At 40.0% G+C, this 18,458-nt stretch overlaps 1 protein-coding gene across 1 annotated transcript; it reads right to left on the bottom strand.

Moving 5' to 3' along the window:
- Positions 1-2,853: 2,853 nt before the first annotated feature.
- On the bottom strand, positions 2,854-17,837 carry LOC139646198 (alpha-methylacyl-CoA racemase-like). The gene is made up of 4 exons (XM_071522135.1): positions 17,792-17,837; positions 16,442-16,727; positions 4,187-4,264; positions 2,854-3,026 (listed from the first exon to the last, which is right to left on the bottom strand). The coding sequence occupies exons 2-4, from the start codon at positions 16,686-16,688 to the stop codon at positions 2,854-2,856; spliced, it is 498 nt and encodes a 165-aa protein (XP_071378236.1). The 5' UTR covers positions 16,689-16,727; positions 17,792-17,837.
- Positions 17,838-18,458: the final 621 nt, after the last annotated feature.

Genomic DNA, 18,458 nt, shown 5'->3' with positions numbered 1-18,458 from the left:
ACTAGTTTCAAGGGACAACTAATCTTACCTACTTATCTATAAAACACATCAATTTACAACAGTGATAAATCAGGTTTGCTAGAGGTGTTTACTTGTATTAAAGTATACTGAAAATGTGCTGAACCTGACATCAATACCAAGGTATGTACCCAATATGACCTTTGTTAATTATTCCACTCTTACTGCTGCAACAATGATGCTAATACGAGTTGACAATATCACTAACAAGGATCAAATCAAACTCATTCATGTTCTTAAAATAGCTCTCAGTGAATAAGACATCATTTTAAGTTCACATCTTAACAACTCATATGACATACAGGCAGAAACATAATGGCATTGCAACTCACCAACTTGTAATATTTTAAGAGTGATACACTGTGTTGATGTGTGTGACTGAGAGGAGTTGATTACAGATGAAGTGTGAAGTTTTGTGATGAAGCGGCCCCCGGGGAGCCGTCACATCTTGGCAGACACTAATCTGAGAATGCTAATGGAACACAGTCATGACACGGGCAGCCGACTGCAAGCCGCACACATTTTAACAGTATAACTCGTTAAACTACAATCACAGATACAACCAGCAACAGAATCTGATTTCACTGCAGCAGCATGTGACTTTCCTTGATTCAGTCGACACTTTACCATATGAGGTGGGTTCAGAGTAGGATGGCCAAGCTGCCAGGCAGTCAAAAAACAACGAGAAGAGCTGAACTTTGAAACTTTACAAAATTATTGAATCGTTCTTCAGCAACTTGATTGGTTTAAGTAGAAATGCAGACTGACCACAAAAAAAGCCACAGTTAACTGAAATCTGTGATTTCTCTAGAGTTGTGTTGTCTTGCCTTGTTACCATTTGGGATTTAATAAACATCACAAAAGTTAGAAAAAGAAGCAGTATCCTTTGGAGTATGGAGAAAAGCCTTGTCATGTATTTGGATGATTTTTCACCTAACCCCACTTTCGCTGGGTGGTGTTACTCTTTGGCTGGACTGCATTCAAGACCAAACTTGACTGATGATAAATTCAAATCTCTGTCAGGATTCCCATTACTATATCTACAACAAAAGAGCTAAAGCATGCAAAAAGGGTAAAACAGAATAAGTAGTTAAAGGTTTAAGGTTTAACTACCTAAATATAAGATTAGTAAACTCAGTATACAGTGGGGGAAATAAGTATTTGGCAGCTTAAAAATTTGCAAGTTCACCCATTTAAAAAAATGAGAGAGGTTTGTAATTTTCATCATAGGTACACATCAAGTGTGAGAGACAGAATGTGAAAAAAAAATACCAGGAAATCACATTGTATGATTTTTAAACAATTTATTTGTGAAAATGGGGGGGAAAGAAGTATTTGGCAGCTAGAAAACAAACAACTCTTTTGTCCTTCACAGACCAGTCACTTGCTCTTTAAGAAGTTATTCTGGCCTCCGCTCGTTAACAGTATGAATGGCACCTGTCTGAACTGATTAGAGGCATAAGAGACACCTGACACACCTTTAAACAGCCAGGCTCCAGTCTTCACCATGACCAAGACCAGAGAGCTTCCCAAAGACACCAGGGACAAAATTGTACAACTTCACAAAGCTGGGATGAGTCAAACTGACATTAGTAAACAACTTTGTGAAAAAAGATCAACAGTTGGATGCATTATTCGAAAATGGAAGAGGTATAACATCACTGAAAATCTCCCTCGGAGTGGAGCTCCATCCAATATCTCACCTCGTGGGGTTCAAATGATCCTGAGAACAGTGAGTAATCAGCCCAGAACTACACGGCAGGAACTGGTAAATGATTTGAAGACAGCTGGGACCACCGTCACAAAGAGGACAATAACTAACACACTACGTCGTCATCAGGTGAAATCCTGCATTGCCCGCAAGGTTCCCCTACTAAACAAAAATCATGTTAAGGCCCATCTGAAATTTGCTAAAACACATTTGGATGATACAGAGGAGGATTGGGAGAATGTGATGTGGTCAGATGAGACCAAAATTGAACTTTTTGGCTTAAACACCACTCGCCGGGTGTGGAGGAAGAAGAATGCTGAGTTGTTTGTTTTCTAGCTGCCAAATACTTCTTTCCCCCCCATTTTCACAAATAAATTGTTTAAAAATCATACAATGTGATTTCCTGGTATTTTTTTTCACATTCTGTCTCTCACACTTGATGTGTACCTATGATGAAAATTACAAACCTCTCTCATTTTTTTAAATGGGTGAACTTGCAAATTTTTAAGCTGCCAAATACTTATTTCCCCCACTGTATATGTGTAATCATGTGTGAAAATACAGGTAAATTACTGCCAAACTAGTGTTGTTTTTGCTTGCTTGAACACTGTTGGAAGGATGGAACACCATTCTTCTGCAAAAAATTCCATTGATATAGGTGCTCAATTTGGTTGAGATCTGGTTCATTTCGGTTTTGCTCATCAAATCATTCACTGACCACATGCACAATGGATGCGGGAATTGTCATCCTGCCATGGTAGTCAAAATGATATGCCTACAGCATGTATCTACCCTTCGCTCCACCTACTGCGCGATTTTGCAAAATGCAAGAAAGCGGACATGAAGAGCAGGAGAGAGGAGGCGGGTTTGGCGTTGGGCCAGATTGTTGAGAAGAGGCACAGGATGGTAACATTTTTTTTTACCAAATTATGTATGTTAGGACAAATGTCCTTGGCTGATCATCAAATCCAAGAATGCCAAGTCGATAATTGTGTCCTTGTGAAGAAAGTTCTTCCTGAGTTGTCTTGGAGAGAACCATCTTCTCATGAGAGTCAGCACAGAGAAATTGCCAAGAGAATTTCCACCAGCGATTTAGCGGAGTTTAGTGGAGTTTGATAGAAAGACTATAAGCTTACCATGCTAGCATCAATGATCTGTCCCTTCCCTGACACTGTCCTCTCCAGCAGTGCTAGGACTATCCCCAAGGCACAGGTAAGACCACCGCCTGCAAAGTCCGCCAACAGGTTCAAAGGAGCATGAGGCTTCTCGGCACTACGACCCAGCCTGGATAAAAGGCCTGTGACAGATGAAAGAGGGGAGAAGACAGAGGAACAGAGGCATCAGTACAGAAAAAATGTAAGGACATCACAATTAGTGGAGTACAACAGAGTATATGGCCACTTTCCAGGCCTGAGAGTGAAATAAAAAGGCAGATATAGACTACACTACTTCTGTAATTTACTTTGCACAAAACCCAGGTACAAAGTCTGTAAAATTACAGTCTGAAATAGACAGGCAATTATGAGTACGGCATGACAGCTTGTGAGAATAGGGTTATTTATTTTTTCATCACTAAGAGAAAAATAAAGTCAGGACAAGCACAGTGCAAGATGACAAAAGATGACGCAGGTCATTACAGCTTTGCAGAAATCTTACAGACGGATGGGTTACGCTGCAGAATCTGACTGAATACAAACATCTAAGAGGAAGATGTAGATGTATGAAAGAGAACAGAGCTGTTGTCACTGAATGAGCTATTCAACAAATATTCCGAAAAGCCTCAAAACCAGGCAACATCCAATACTGTACACACAGGGAAGGTGTCAATGTCCACAGCTTTGAATGTCACAATATGCAATGCAGGCTGGGAAAACTGTTTGTAATACAATACACAGTAAGATTCGCCTGACTAACACTTATGCAAATTATGTCAGTTTTCAATTGATATTATTATTATTACAGAAAGGTGTTGTACTTTTCCTCGAAGCTAGAATTCAGCTAGGTTTTGATTAACTTACTCCAGCTCAAGATATTGTGAATCCAAAGAGAACTGAAGCTGTACTTGTGAATCAGGGACTTGCCAAAATTGTGGCGACCAGTGACACACATAATACAAAAGTCTGGGGTCTGAATGGGATCCTTTGACTTCCATGAAAATCAATCACTGCACTAAAAGCCAAACGTTTTTAAGCTATCCTATTACCCCTCTGCAATTTCACAAGTTCCTGAGAAATTGGTGGATTCAGGTCAAACCAAAATGTAGTGTAAGTACTCAGAGAAAAATAACATGCAGCTTCTAAGAGAATAGTGAATAATCTCTCCCTGGCTTGAGTATGAATAATGTAATTCATTGATGCCGTCCCATCTGGCCCCTGGATTGATGCAAGATGTATAAATATACCATCAAAAATGTTCACAATTGCGTGTGTTATTACCTGACACGGCAAGATAGTTGACCGGTCAACCGAGCATAGATCAGACGAGGATTCTCCCTCAACAGCTCCTCTGGACCGAGGCCCAGCTTCTCCATCACACCTGGGAGGTCAGACAAAAGTAATATTTCATAGTTTATATATATTTAGTTTATAATCTCATCACCAATATGCCTATATCAGTGTCTAATTATTGCTTCTCAATGCCAGCCTCTCAATAACACTTTGTGAACTTGGAATTATAAGGTTGTGAGTTCTTGTTTTTTTTCCTCATTCACAAACCATGTAAAATTATGTATTTATGTAAACGTTTATAAGCTGTTTTTTATTGTTTATTTACTTTAATTGTCAGTTAACTGTATGAATGTGAAAACTTATCACTTTACTTTTTGAACAGACGTGAACAGCAGAGAGAGGGAGTGAGACAGATGAAGAAAGGAGAAAGGCAGCCAAATCCAAGTGGACAAGGAGTACTACAAAAATATGTGCATAAAATGAGATCATCTTACTTTGGGGAAACCTAAATGTACAACGACAGAATACCAGTGAATTGATATAAATGTATATTGTGTTGTTTTTATATTTTAATATTCAAAAATGTTATTGTATTTCAAGTAAAATTCTAGGATTTTTGATATATATATATATATATTTTTAATATTTTGATATTTTGCATTCAAAGTACCATGGGGAAGCAGGTCTCTTAGAATTACACAGATAGATTTCACTCAAACAGTTTTGTCAGCTGGGCTGTCAAACCTTTGATGCTGAATATCTCAGAACTGCTCTTTACCCAGATAAATCCTTATAATTCAAACTCACGATTTGGGGAACATAGTTACCTAGTTACTAGCCTGGTATCCAGCCCCCTTGAATCGCAGTTTTCAGCACTCTTCAAATTTGCATGGCGATTCATAAGCGATTCCTTATGAATCGCCATGCAAATTCGAAGAGTGCTGAAAACTGCGATTCATAGGGGCTGGATACCAGGCTACCTAGTTACAGCAAAAGACTGAAACATTTAATAGATCATGCATAGCTTCTCTGTAACACTTGAGCAGATATGCAAGTAATAGGAACATTTTACTAATTTGGTCATTTAGAGTTGAACTATGCTTTGTACTTCTAATATCTGTGAAACATGCAGAAGTAACAGAATGTTTTTTCTTCAAAGCATGTTTCATTCATCAAGGACAAGTAGGACACAAAGTAGTATAGAGCACAAGTATTAAAAAGGACTTAAAGTCTATGTATTGTGTCTAGAGCCCGACCGATTTATCGGTCAGCAGATTTTATTGGCCGATATGGGCCTATCACACATATATCGGTATCGCTGTATATGTTTTCCGATATGCGCCGATATGAAAACTTTTTTTACAGAACATATAATGCAGAAAACGATGCTTGGGGTGATTTAGAAATGGTGTCATCACGTGGTTTGTCCAGCAGAGCGTGCTCCAACTCCATTGTTTACACTCTCAGCACTGTCTATAGCAGGTATGTAGCAGAGTAGATCACAGCTGAGCAGATGGTGGTGCGGACTCGGAGTCAAGTGGTGTCTTCACAGTAAGTTGCTAACTAGTTTGTGAAATACATACTGGAAAGTTAAAGGTCCCATATTATGAAAAACACGTTTTTCCTTGCCCATACACATATACTTTAGTCATCCCTCAACCTAACAACCCCCAGAATGTGAGAAGTGAATGCCTCTGCATTGTTGCCCTAGCCTCCTCCCTGAGAACACATGCCAGAAAACGAGCCGTTCTGATTTGGCTCCCCTTGTGACGTCCCAAGGGGAGCAATTTGCATACGCCGACCTCCATGGTGGATAACCACTCCCACTCCTCTCTGCTCTCTGTGCGCTGTCGGCTGCCATTGTTTTCCTTCGCTGCTACAGCTTAGCAGATGTCAAAAGCAAGAGCAAAACATGCTAAATGTTCCGTTGTTGGCTTCAAGGGTGAACACAGAGCTCTACACTGCCACTCAGCATCGGAAGATAAAAAGATATTTTTTTTACAATAACGTTCTGTCTACAGTAAACTTAGTCCAAATTTGCATGTTTGTGCTAACCGCTTTACCTCGGACTGCTTCGTAAACGAGTGTCAATACAAAGCAGGATTTACATCAACACTGCTCCTGGAAGATGGAAGATGGATTTATCCCAACTGGATGTGGCCCAACAGCAAATGTGCAATCGGTAAGTGTCGCCACTTTGTGATGATATTTACAGTTGGGTGCAGTCAGCTGGGCTTGACAACATGTCGAGGTTTGCTAACGTGTGTAAAGTTATGTTCCATTTGCTTGTTTGCGACATTGTTTTCATGTTTGTTTTTTAACACAGTCTATGGTGCTTTGTTGCTAAATCAGTTGCCTTGTGTGGAGAGATGTGTCCGCTAACGTAGCTTGAGAATGAGAAATGAATACGGTAGTTTATGGTGTTTCAGTCCGATTAGCATCGGGTAGCGATTTAGCTCCAATCCCGATGGGACGGAGTTTGATGCGGGCCTGTGAATACGAGGAAGCCTGTTGGCCACAACGACAGCAACAGTTAGCAATCGTCTAGTTAACCAGGTCCCGAAAGGACAAAGCTACTATGATCCAGGCTAGGAGTTAGTGCCGTTAGCGGCGTGCTAATCTAGCGTTAGCGTTAGCGTTAGCTAAGGTTAGCTCCTCTGGCTTACTTTGCGGACACATCTCCTTACTAGACAGCCGCACCTAATGTGGCAAAACTCGAACAGTACTTTGTTTATCGGGGACTCTGGTCACCGCAAACATTTCACTTCTAACGCCAAATGAATGGAAGGGAGTTACTGGCTGATGACATGTAATATTTCACGTTCTGTCTTTGCACCTAGTCTGGCAACTCTAGTCTTGTAATCAGCTGGGGTTCTGGCAAAAAATAACTAGAAAACCTGAACAACGAGACTACAATAAATGCTACCTTTCTCGAGATTGTAATGTCCTATTTTTCATGAGACTGTGTTTAGAACCAACTACATGGTAATTATTGAGGCTGTAGTTTGTGGTAATGTTACTGGATTGCAGTATATTGTAAGGTGTAGGTATTACTCATGATGCAATATCCTAAACAATATTTGAGATAATTGGTTGCATTAAACATTGCTATTCCCTGCTATGGGGCAAGCACATCTCAGACAGTCGATAAATAAATATACAAATGTTATAACGCCTCATTATCAGAGCATCCCCGCCCACTCAGAACAGCGCATAGTTAATGAGGGGAGAAACTGAGAGGATGGAGAGGCCCCATAGAGCCTGGATTTGTGTGTTTTTTTGCAACAGAATTCATAACCTTATTTTAAAGACCACTGAGAAATGTTTTAAACAGCTAAAAAGAGCATAATATGGGACCTTTAATAAACAATGACCCCATCATTTTCCCTTTTCAATATAACTCTAATATAACGTAACCCCTGTCCCTGACAACCGCCATGTCACACATGCTTATCACATAGCCAGCTATAGTTTGTCAGTAGCTACAGTTAGTAGCGCAGATTGAAAGGTAAGCATCAGAGCAACTTTCTGCAGCTCAGCAGACGGCGGTGCGGTGGTGGATTGAGTCTGTTGAGTGTTGATTTCATGCTACGTTGTTACCTAGTTGTTGAGATGCAATGCTGGAAAGTAAATAAACAACGTCCCCATCTTTTACTCTCCATGACAACGAGTTTATCATACTCGTTTGTTACATTAGCTAACTAGCTAACCACGTAGCTACTTTCATACCTTGTCAGCTGAGTGGAAGCTAATGTGTGAGCATGTATTCACACCAAACTGTTTTGTTCAGGACTCGCAGTTTGGTACGCCCTCAAACCGAGCAATTCCAGTCGTTTTCCAAAAGTCTGGTTTTCCACCGGTGAAAGTTTCCCCTGAACGTGTATACCAAATACTGTGTAACTCCGCTGCCGTTCATCTCTTGACTCGGCAGCAGTGAACCACGTTAACAACATTAACAGCAAAATATTGCTAAAGATGACATGTTTTGATGAGCAAGAAAAAAGCGTTTTTGATTGGAGTTCAATCCATTGAAATAATGGTTCGGAACAAAGCTGTAGCATGAATCTCATAGCTACCTTGATAGAGTAGAGAATACCTGGTTTAGTAGAGAGCAGTGGTGGAAAGTAACGTTAACTAGTACTGTACTTAAGTACAATTTAGAGGTACTTGTACTTTACTTGAGTATTTCCATGACATTTGCTGCTACTTTATACTTCCACTCCACTACATTTCAGAGGGAAATATTGTATTTTTACTCCACTGCGTTTATTTCACAGCTATAGTTACTAGTTACTTTTCAGATCAATATTTTATATGTAAAGTATATGATCAGTTTGCTATATATACATTGTTATACATAGATTAGACTATTCAATAGTATCATGTGTTGAAATGAGCTCTACCATGACAACATTAAAATGCTGCTCACATGTACATGTCAATGAAGCAATATTCCAATAATTTATATATGATAAATATAACACTCTAAATTGGGCCATTTTGCATAATGAGTACTTTTACTTTTGATACTTTAGTACATTTTGCTGACAGTACTTACTTATGTATTTTACTTAAGATTTTGAATGCAGGACTTTTACTTGTAATTGAAAATGTTTTCATTGTGGTATTGCTACTTTTACTTAAGTAAAAGATCTGAGTACTTCCACCACTGGTAGAGACTAGAGGACATCAGACTTTTGCCAGTGACTTCACTCATTACGTTAAGTTATTTTTGATATACCTAAATATAAAGATAAATTCATTAGTGAAGATTAAGCTATTTAGAATAGAATATAGAATAGAATATAGAATAGAACATGCAATGCAAACTAGTTTGGTTCCAGCTCAAATATATAATTCAGTTAATGTCTCACACTTTTTTTTAATTTATATATTTTTTTTACAGATGGCTGAGGGTGGAAGAAGTAAGGTGTGGGACTACTTCACCAAGGACCCAATACTGTTTTTGTTCTATTTGTGTTTTTTTATTTATAATAAGTGAAGTTTACTATTCAGTGCACTGATGTCAGACAAATTTTGGATAATAAACTAAATAATAAAATAAATAATGTATTGTTAAACTGTAAAATAAAGTGTTTGATAACCACATTTGAGGGATCATTGCAAAAAATGTGTGTTTATGTATATATTCTGTATATAGCCTATATAAAGAATATGGCCGATATATTGATATCAGAAATTTTGTACTCCCTAATATTGGTATCGCCCCCAAAAATCCAGTATCGGTCGGGCTCTAATTGTGTCTATATTGTGTACTGAAATTATATGTACAGGGAGAAGAGTTACCTAACACAGAGCTGATGGGCTATAACATTATCTCCCCCCTATCTATTTATGATTAACGATAAACTCACTTGAAACTTGTTTGAAGTAGTGTGGCAGTATAAGAGGCCTTCTTGAAATTGTCGAAGTGTTACTCACAATCAGTCCAAGCACAGCTGAATTGTGTGAGAGCTTTCTCAAGGTTAAATCTCATTGTTGTCCCCCACAATGAAATCGGGAGGACTATGGATTGGCCTCGGTCCGTCATGCAACTGATTGGATTTTGACAACACTTCAGGGAATGATGCGCGTTATCGGTCCATTCCGGAATTTTCTAAATGACGCAGATTAGCCTAAGGGGGGTGCTACTGTGTTTGCTTTATTGTCTGTATGTCACGCACAATATCTTGGACACCACTGATCGGATTTTCACTAAACTTAAGGGAATAATGTGCTGCATTCTGTCATTTTTAACATTGCATTGATTGGCCTAAGGGGCGCGCTACAGCGTTTGTTTACTTGTTGGATTTTGCTGAAACTTGTGGGGATGATGCATCTCACCACTGCGTCCACACATGTTCAAAATTACACTGATCAGCCCACCCATGTGTCACACAGAATATCTCAGACACCACTGATCCGATTTTGACAAAACTTGGGGAAATTATCTCACTGTCGCATTCCAGCATTCAAAATTACAATGATAGGCCTAAGGGGGAAATACATTGACATGTTACTAATTAGCCCAGACAGGCAATTCAGCATTTATGGGGGACGACATGTTTACTGTTGTTAGTAACTTGAAAGTAAGCCTGTCTAAGGACAGTGAAGTCCACCTTCTGAAAATATTTTGTGATGATTGAGATCGGCAGGAATTCAACCCAGATCCATACCGACTGATCACTGGCTGGAGACAACAGAACACACACAGAAATAGGGGTACAGTACAGGTCCATTTCTGTCCCTACAGGTACACGTGTTCCTAATGTACCCTCAAAGGTACGCTAGTGGACCTTGCAGGTCCTATATGTAACTTTTACAAACTTTTTACATGTATAAATCGTTTTTTATTGCGAATGTGTGAACGGGTTGTAACGTAACTTAAAAAATGAGACCTCAGCCGACTTTCTCCGTTGCCTGTAACAGTGTGTAAAGCTACATTCTATGTGAAGGACTCGGGCTGTTTTTTCTGGGAGATTCCAACGGATGTGACGTTATGGGCGCTCCCGTGGCTAGTCTCTTCAGCTTCACTACTTCTATAGCTTGCTTGCTCGTAACGTAATACTTTCTGAGTGGATATGTTAGTTGGCTAGCTTGCCAAATCACTTCACCAGCTAACGTGATCCATGATACTAATTTATGTAGCTATTATGACAAATAGTGTTGATTTTAGCCAACAATAAATTATGTAATGTTACAAAGCAAAGGTGTATAACGATTGCCTTCTACTAGCCAAGAGCGATGCAAGGCAGCGGCGCACACGGGACAAGTTTGCCTTCAGGGCTTTCTGGTAGAAAGCCTTAGGGTAACCCTAACCCCTACCTAAACCATAACCGTGGATTTCTGTCAGAAAGGCTTTCTGGCAGAAAGCCCTGAAGGCAAACTTCTCCCGTGTGCGGCAGTGGCGGCCAAATAACGTTATCTAACTGTACACAAAGCTATGCTAAGGTTAGCCAGCTAGCTGTAACTTAGCTACGCTGCATGGATCTGGCGTTTGTACAGTGAACTACAATGCTGATTTACAGTAACGGTGAAATAAACAATGGTAAGCTGTAATGACGCAGCAAGGTGAACTACAGTCATTCAGGAAATGATGAATACATATAACGTTACATATTCCGTGTAGTTCACTAACAGTTAGCGTTATTGCAGATAACAGATAGCGACATTGCTGAGCCTCACGGTGAAACTATTGCTGTTTTCACATATGAAAACTGGCTAGCAAGCTAACGCCGACCTATAATGTTATAAATACAGCCAATATAACGTTATCACCCGACAAAGTTCACACATAATCAGGGATATTCATATATTTCCATATTTCATGTAGAATTTTGGTCTCTGATGCAGCACTAATGAATCCAACCCTTGCCCTTTGCTGCATGTCATCCCCCCTCTGCCTGCCCTGTCTTTCCTGTCTCTACGCTGGCCGAGAATCTATGCAAATTAAAAACACAAACAAAATCCAAAGCAAATACAACAATGGACACATGCTGCAAACTAAGAAGTGAGCAGCAGAATGCCAAAGCAAATACAGTAACAGGAAACACGCTGCAAATTCGGCAGCACTCCAGGGGCCTCATGTATAAAAGTCTGCATCGATTTCACACTGAAAGATGGCATACACACAAAACTTGAAAAGTGTGTACACACATACATTTTCAGATACTGTATATCAAATTGTGCGTATACATATACAGATTCAATGTGAAATTGATTAATTGATGAGAACCACTGGATGACACCTGCAGGCTTTGAAGTCCAGAGTCTGTGTGAGGGAATTATCAGTTCCTTTGTAATAGCAATAAGCCAGTATTGTGAGGAGAGACCAGAAGAGCATCAAGCAAATATGTGTTGTTTGTGGACAAATGGAAGGACAAACACTTTCCACAGGCTAGCAGTTCAGTATGAGGAGTTGTGTAGGGCATGGCTGGCTGCCATTCATTACCCTGATTCATTCAATAATCCTCGGCACCATTGGCAGGACAGCAAAGAGGAGACATCTGGGTGTACGGAAAATACCATTCCTAAAATACTTGGAAGAAAATTGATTAAACCTACAGAATTAGAATGGCCATCGAAAGATTGGACTGGTGAGTATCTAACCTAGCAATGACCTGATCTAAGCTGAGAAATATCTTGAATGACATTCACTTGAATCACACAGAATAACAACCTTTAATCTACTCCATTTAGTCTGTTAATTACTATAACTGTCATTCACACGGATTATACTGACAGCTTCTTTAACTGGCACCCACAAAGGCTATACTGATAAAGGTCTGAACTGGCATTTACCTGGACTGAACTCAGATATCAAACTGAACTAGCACTTGGATAAATCTGACAACTAGCATGAATTACCATTTACCCGGATTAGACATAATGTAATTAGATATTAGACATAATTTGACATATGACATATATATACATATAATATACATATAATATGACATATCAGTCAAACTGGCTTTGACTGATATCAAACTGAACTGGCATTTACCTGGATATGGCGTCACTGGAATGGCACTCACCTGGATTGGATGGATGTCTAACTGAACTTGTATTCACCTGGGCTTGTCTTGGACTTGTTTACCTGGAATAGTCATAATCTATCTAAACTAGCTTTTATTTGGATTTGTTTTATCCCCAACTGAACTGGCATTTTCTTTAAGTTATATTAGTGGAATTAGGTAATTTAACCGACAACCGTGTCACAGTGCTTCAATTATGTATCGCACTGAATTGAATTGAACACACGGCATGGGCGTGTACAGGATCTCTGCTTGTTAAAATCCTCCTCACATTTCTTGTCCGTGACTATTGCAACAATAGCGGAAATATAGGGGCGTTTGCTCGCTAAGACCTCCCTTTAGTCTCGTTCTATTTCCTGTACAGGATTTCTATCCGTTGCCCCAAGAAGCTCTTACTTTGTGTCGCAAGAGCTTCTGGGTTTCTCAGATTAGTCGTCCAGTCACAGTCGGAGCTGCGCTGTCTTGAAATCTGCATGTAATCTGGACAGGGCGGAATGTTTATTAATCAGTGCTGACCTATATATCATGTCAGCCAATGGGATGCAATACAATGAATAATGATGAAGCTGGAAGGGTCTGGATCAGTTAACACACAGAAGTAGACAGAGAGACAGTCTGACGATTCTAACTGCAGGTGCAAGCAATCCACAAGAGAAAAGAGAAAGGCAGAAGCATTGTCACAGGACAAAAAAATAATAAGATCAGTACTCAACACAAGTAAAATGTGAGAGGAAACACTAAAAACAATATACACAACAACAGAAGTCTTGGAGGCAATACTGGAGTGCAGTGATGTGGATGGCATATCTGTCTCCTCTTAGAAACGGATGCAGAGTAATAAAAACATTGAAACAGTGTAGCTAGATATCAGAACAAACAAGTAAGTTTTAATTTCTAAATCAATTGGCACATTGGGCTTTGTGGAACTACATGTACCTCTCATGTATACCACAGAGATACGTAAGTTATTTCAACTTCACTTGAGTGTATTTAGTGCAAAATATTTTCAAAAAGCTAGGACATTATTATCAATGAGGATGATGTCTCTGACGTAACTGTTAGCATGTCGGCCGTTAACACTTGCTGTGAAGAGGTTGGGGATACTGCTGCCCATGCTGTGTGAGGAAAGTAAATTATTTGACAAAAATTATTTTGACAAAAATAAACTCAGGCAGGATGTTCACTGTGATGGATTACCTATGCATTTTTTATCTGTCCGAGAGAACGACGCCATCTGCGATTGATTAACTAGTGGACAATCTCCCCTCGCTCTACCCCTCCAGGGTTTCCCACACACAGAAAACTTTGTGGCGGGCCGCCACAATATCAGCACTCACGGCCACAAATTGTCTTTTTTTTCACTATTTAATCGTAGAACTGCATGTAGCGCATTGATTCGCTCGGCCGTAATTGCTCCACGCGATCTCTCTCTCTCGCTCTCTCTCTTTCTCTGTCTCTCGCACTCTCTCTCGCTTGCACTCTCTGTTGCTCCCCCTCTCTCTCTCTGTTGCTCAGTCTCTCTCATCCCTGATCCGATGTTCAGGTCAATTTGACCCGAGAGTAATGAAAACAGACAGGACATGGTAAATATGAAACAAAAAGGTGACTTTGCCTCTTGTCACACTTTCTTCATCTAAAATTTGCTCTCACACTAGTGTCCACACATGTACATGCATGCATACACTTATGCACACATGCATTCTTTTTTGTCTTTCGCTCAATCAGATTTGCAGCATATTTCATAGATTGAACACACACAACCCTCTCAGCCATGTCATAGACAAAAATAAAATGTTCCAAGCCTAGTCCCACCTCCACCCACACGCACACACACACTTTCCTGCCCTCTTCACCCTCTGTAGTGTGGTAACCTGTACAATGTTATTCCCACACATTCTAAATATTCAAAATGTTCTCGCAAGGTACCTCTCACAGTGAGAAAACAGATAAATAGCTCTGCATCACAGATCAGAAGAATCTCTACTCAGAGGGCCTTGGAGCTGATACTTGAGGAGGGATAAACAACAACAATAGTGATGTGGACGATGAGGAAGTGTCAGAATCAAGCAGCCAAAACCACGGGTGGATTGTGAAGCCAATAAGGACATGGTGGCAGGCGGCAATTATGGCAATTGCCTCAGTAGCAAATTTCACTTCTTTTAATGTGTGTCCTTATGGCAATTTTCAAAATAATTGTGTCATTAACAGGATATAATGGATATAAAACACAGTTGTTTTCCTAGTGATCGACAGGTCGCCGATTATGGGTCTATATTAGGCAGTGCTGCAGCTCTGCGGACGACCCCCAGGCTCTCTTTGGCAGCTCTGGCTCCAAAAAACTGTCAACACGGCCGCGACCGTAAACACAATCTCCAGACTTCAAAACAGCCCTTCAGACGCCAATGGGTGACAGCCAGCCGCCGGAAGAGTGGCTCTAGCAGCTTTATCAAAAAAAACAAGTGACACTTTCATTGGTAAAAGTGATTTAGCAGAGGTAAATGGCAAACATTAACCCCATATGTTATCTATATTGTTTGGAAATGAGATAAAGACCATACTGTATGTTAAGTATATTCCCCCAAAAAAATATTTCTGTATTACTTTAAAATCCCAATAATGGGACCCAGCAAACCTTACCAAAAGCTCCAAAAAGTGAACACAACACAATGGAGTTTTTGGCCAATAGTAGTGTTAGTGAGCAAAGTGGGTCTGCGTACAACAACAAAAACACTTTTCAAGCACAAGGACATACAAGGACAGCACAAACACAAACGTGACCCCACAAAGTTCCTGCACTTATATGGCAACAGCCTGGTGCTAGTTGCACAAGATTTGATTAAGGTACAGTACTGTGCAAAAGTCTTAGGCATATGTCAAAGATATCCATAAAGCAAAGACGCTTTCAAAACTAATGAAATGAAAAGTTTCTGAATATCAAAAATTTACAATAAACAGCAGTCTACTGACACACTAATGCAGAAAACAAATAAACATCTAAGACTTCTAAGAAATGTATATGAAAAATCTAGGGTGCCTAAGACTTTTGCACAGTACTGTACCCACATTGGAGGAGTAACTGTGCAGTGCTTTGAAACTGCGCACCACATCGCTCAAATTAGAGGCTATAGATGGAACACACCTACCAGTCCTGCCGTATGTATAGTTTGCTGATTTACCTGGGTGAGTTGTGTAAAATGGGCTATGGTAACTAACTAGAGTGGCACCAAAATCTATTTTTATGATGATATTGAATTCACTCTAGTTTTACAAACTATGGCTATTGATCAGAGAGATGGCTTAACATTAACAAGCTCAGTGCATTCAACACCAAGAACTGGATTATGCAGACCTGCCTGTTTACATGCACTGAAATTCATGCAAATATCATCCTTATGGCACAGTTTTTTTTAAATCATCATATGGGGAGACATGAGAAGAAATGTAATTAGCTATTCCAGTTACAACTTTCTAAAATATTATTAACTCTATATTTCTACATATCAGCCACTCCTGGCTCTCTCAGCCTCCTGTCCCACTGCTCAATCCCCATCCTTCTTGCCACACTAGTTTAAATGGCTTTTGAATCAGAAGCAGTCAAAGCAGTGTGTTATCAGGATGACAGCGACTTAATACAATTTGTAAAGTGAGTTAATTATAAGTAAAGTTTTAGGGGACATAGGGGACAAATTCATGTTCTCTAGCATGACTAGGCCTTTCTGGCATCTGACCTTTACGGTAGGGCTCCAGCACCACGTCTGATTGGACGCAGAGCTTCCTGAGCACAGCGACACCCTCAGAGGTTTTCAGGTTGATTGCCACAGAGCGTTTCCCCCGAGCCTGTGTGTCCATTGCCATGGCAACCCGGGTCCGGTCCACACGGATCACCTTGGCACCAAAGTCTGCCAGAACCATGCCACAGAATGGCGCTGGCGCCAAGCCCGCCAGCTCAATTACTCTCACGCCAACCAGTGCCATGATGAGAGAGTGACGGCCAGACTGAAAGACAGAAAGGACCTGAGGAAAATAACATGATTAGCTGTAACAGAAAACCTAAATAGTGCTCAGCACCAGCGCTTCAACAGGTTGGTTGGTGGACATGTCCCCCCTTACACTTTGACTGCCAGTACAAAGTACAAAGTACAAAGGTGGTCCACGTTTACAATCTGAGACAAAGAAATGTGGCTTGTCTAAGCTACACTCACTAGCCAAAATAATTGTCTTTTTTCAGGATAAAACTGCACATTTTAGAGTGGCCTTTTATTGTGACCAGCCCAAGGCACACCTGTGCAATAATCATGCTGTTTAATCAGCATCTTGATATGCCACACCTGTCAAGTGGATGGATTATCTTGGCAAAGGAGAAGATATCAAACCAAATCAGGTTTCTTGTGGGCATTGTGTATATTTTAGCTTATGTTCTGCCTCTCCCTGTCTGCATTTTACTTTCAGCTCCCAGTTGCATCTGCTCTGCTGGATTCATAATAAGAATTATCAGTATGAAGATGTTCTTTCTGACACCCTGTCCTCTTAATGTAGGAAAAACGATTTTTGAAGACTATGCGCAACAACAAGCGCTTGTGGGCCCAAATTAAGCTAGATGCAGTGTTAACATATAGCTGTTTAATACTGACTATTTTGGTAGGCTAAACATATTTTTTGCGACATAAATTTGTTGACCTAGATGGTGTAGGTGAATTACTGCAGGTATCTTGCACATAGTCTAACAAATATCTTGTCCACGATATCGAATCCAATGTGGGGTTATTTATTAATTGTATTTTTTTTTACATGAAATAACAGGATAGGCTATAGTGTAAGAAAGAACACATTAACAATGATAATTCTGAAATAAGAGGATACAACACTGGCAACTAATCAGAGGTGCAGTAACGGCGGGTTACATGGACTGTAACGTTACTTCACTTTGCCAAACACAGCCGGCTAAGTAATCCAGCTCCATACAAACTGTTTCACGCAGAGTGCTGTATGCATGGCTAAATAACAAGACTACGGTAAATGCAGCACTAGTCACATCAGTATAAACAGAGTCTATCAACGGGTGTAAAACAAGTGTTTACCTTTGCTTGCAGGCTACGAAGTGGAGGACACTTCACCCGACATACGCTGCTTCCTGGTCACGTCAGAGCAGCGGCCGCAAGATTTCTGGGAAACGAAGTTTTCGTCATGATTTCATGGAGGCACTACGTGAGGGAATTGAACAATGTTGAAAAGAGATTTAACTTAACAGTCAAATCGTTATATGATGTGATACTAACTGGACCATAGTCACACTTCATCTTGTAGTGTAGACAGGACGCTGGAATTCAGTAAGTAGTCTGATAATATCCTTCTGATGCTTCTAAATTATTTCAGTCTAAATGACCATATGGAAGAGCAAAACGTCTGCACTTAGGTCCATGCAGGTTTCTTTATTGAACCACTGTAAGTGTGCAGAAGTTTTGCTCTTCCACTTTGTTTTTGTTTTTTACCTATAGCACCTTAGCATAAGATAGTCGAGTGAGCGGTGATATCTTCCTATATTAGCCTATATATCTTCCTATATTCTAAATTACCATGCCGAGATTTTAATAATTCTTATTTTGACGCTGAATGACAGTTCACAGGACCTTGTGATGAAATGAGACTGGATGTAATATGTAAATACTTTTAATTAGGAATGAATGGGCTAAAAAGCATAAATAAACTGAAACAAGTCAAGCACTTGGATTTCTGGACCATATTCTT

This window comes from Centroberyx affinis, unplaced genomic scaffold, assembly GCF_046629955.1.
Source record: "Centroberyx affinis isolate AG114_WGS23_722 - 3 ecotype Tasmania unplaced genomic scaffold, CSIRO-AGI_Caff_v1 ptg000954l_1, whole genome shotgun sequence".
NCBI classification, from domain to species: domain Eukaryota; kingdom Metazoa; phylum Chordata; class Actinopteri; order Beryciformes; family Berycidae; genus Centroberyx; species Centroberyx affinis.
Note: the sequence above shows the minus strand (reverse complement) of the source record. Positions and strands in the feature narration are given on the sequence as shown.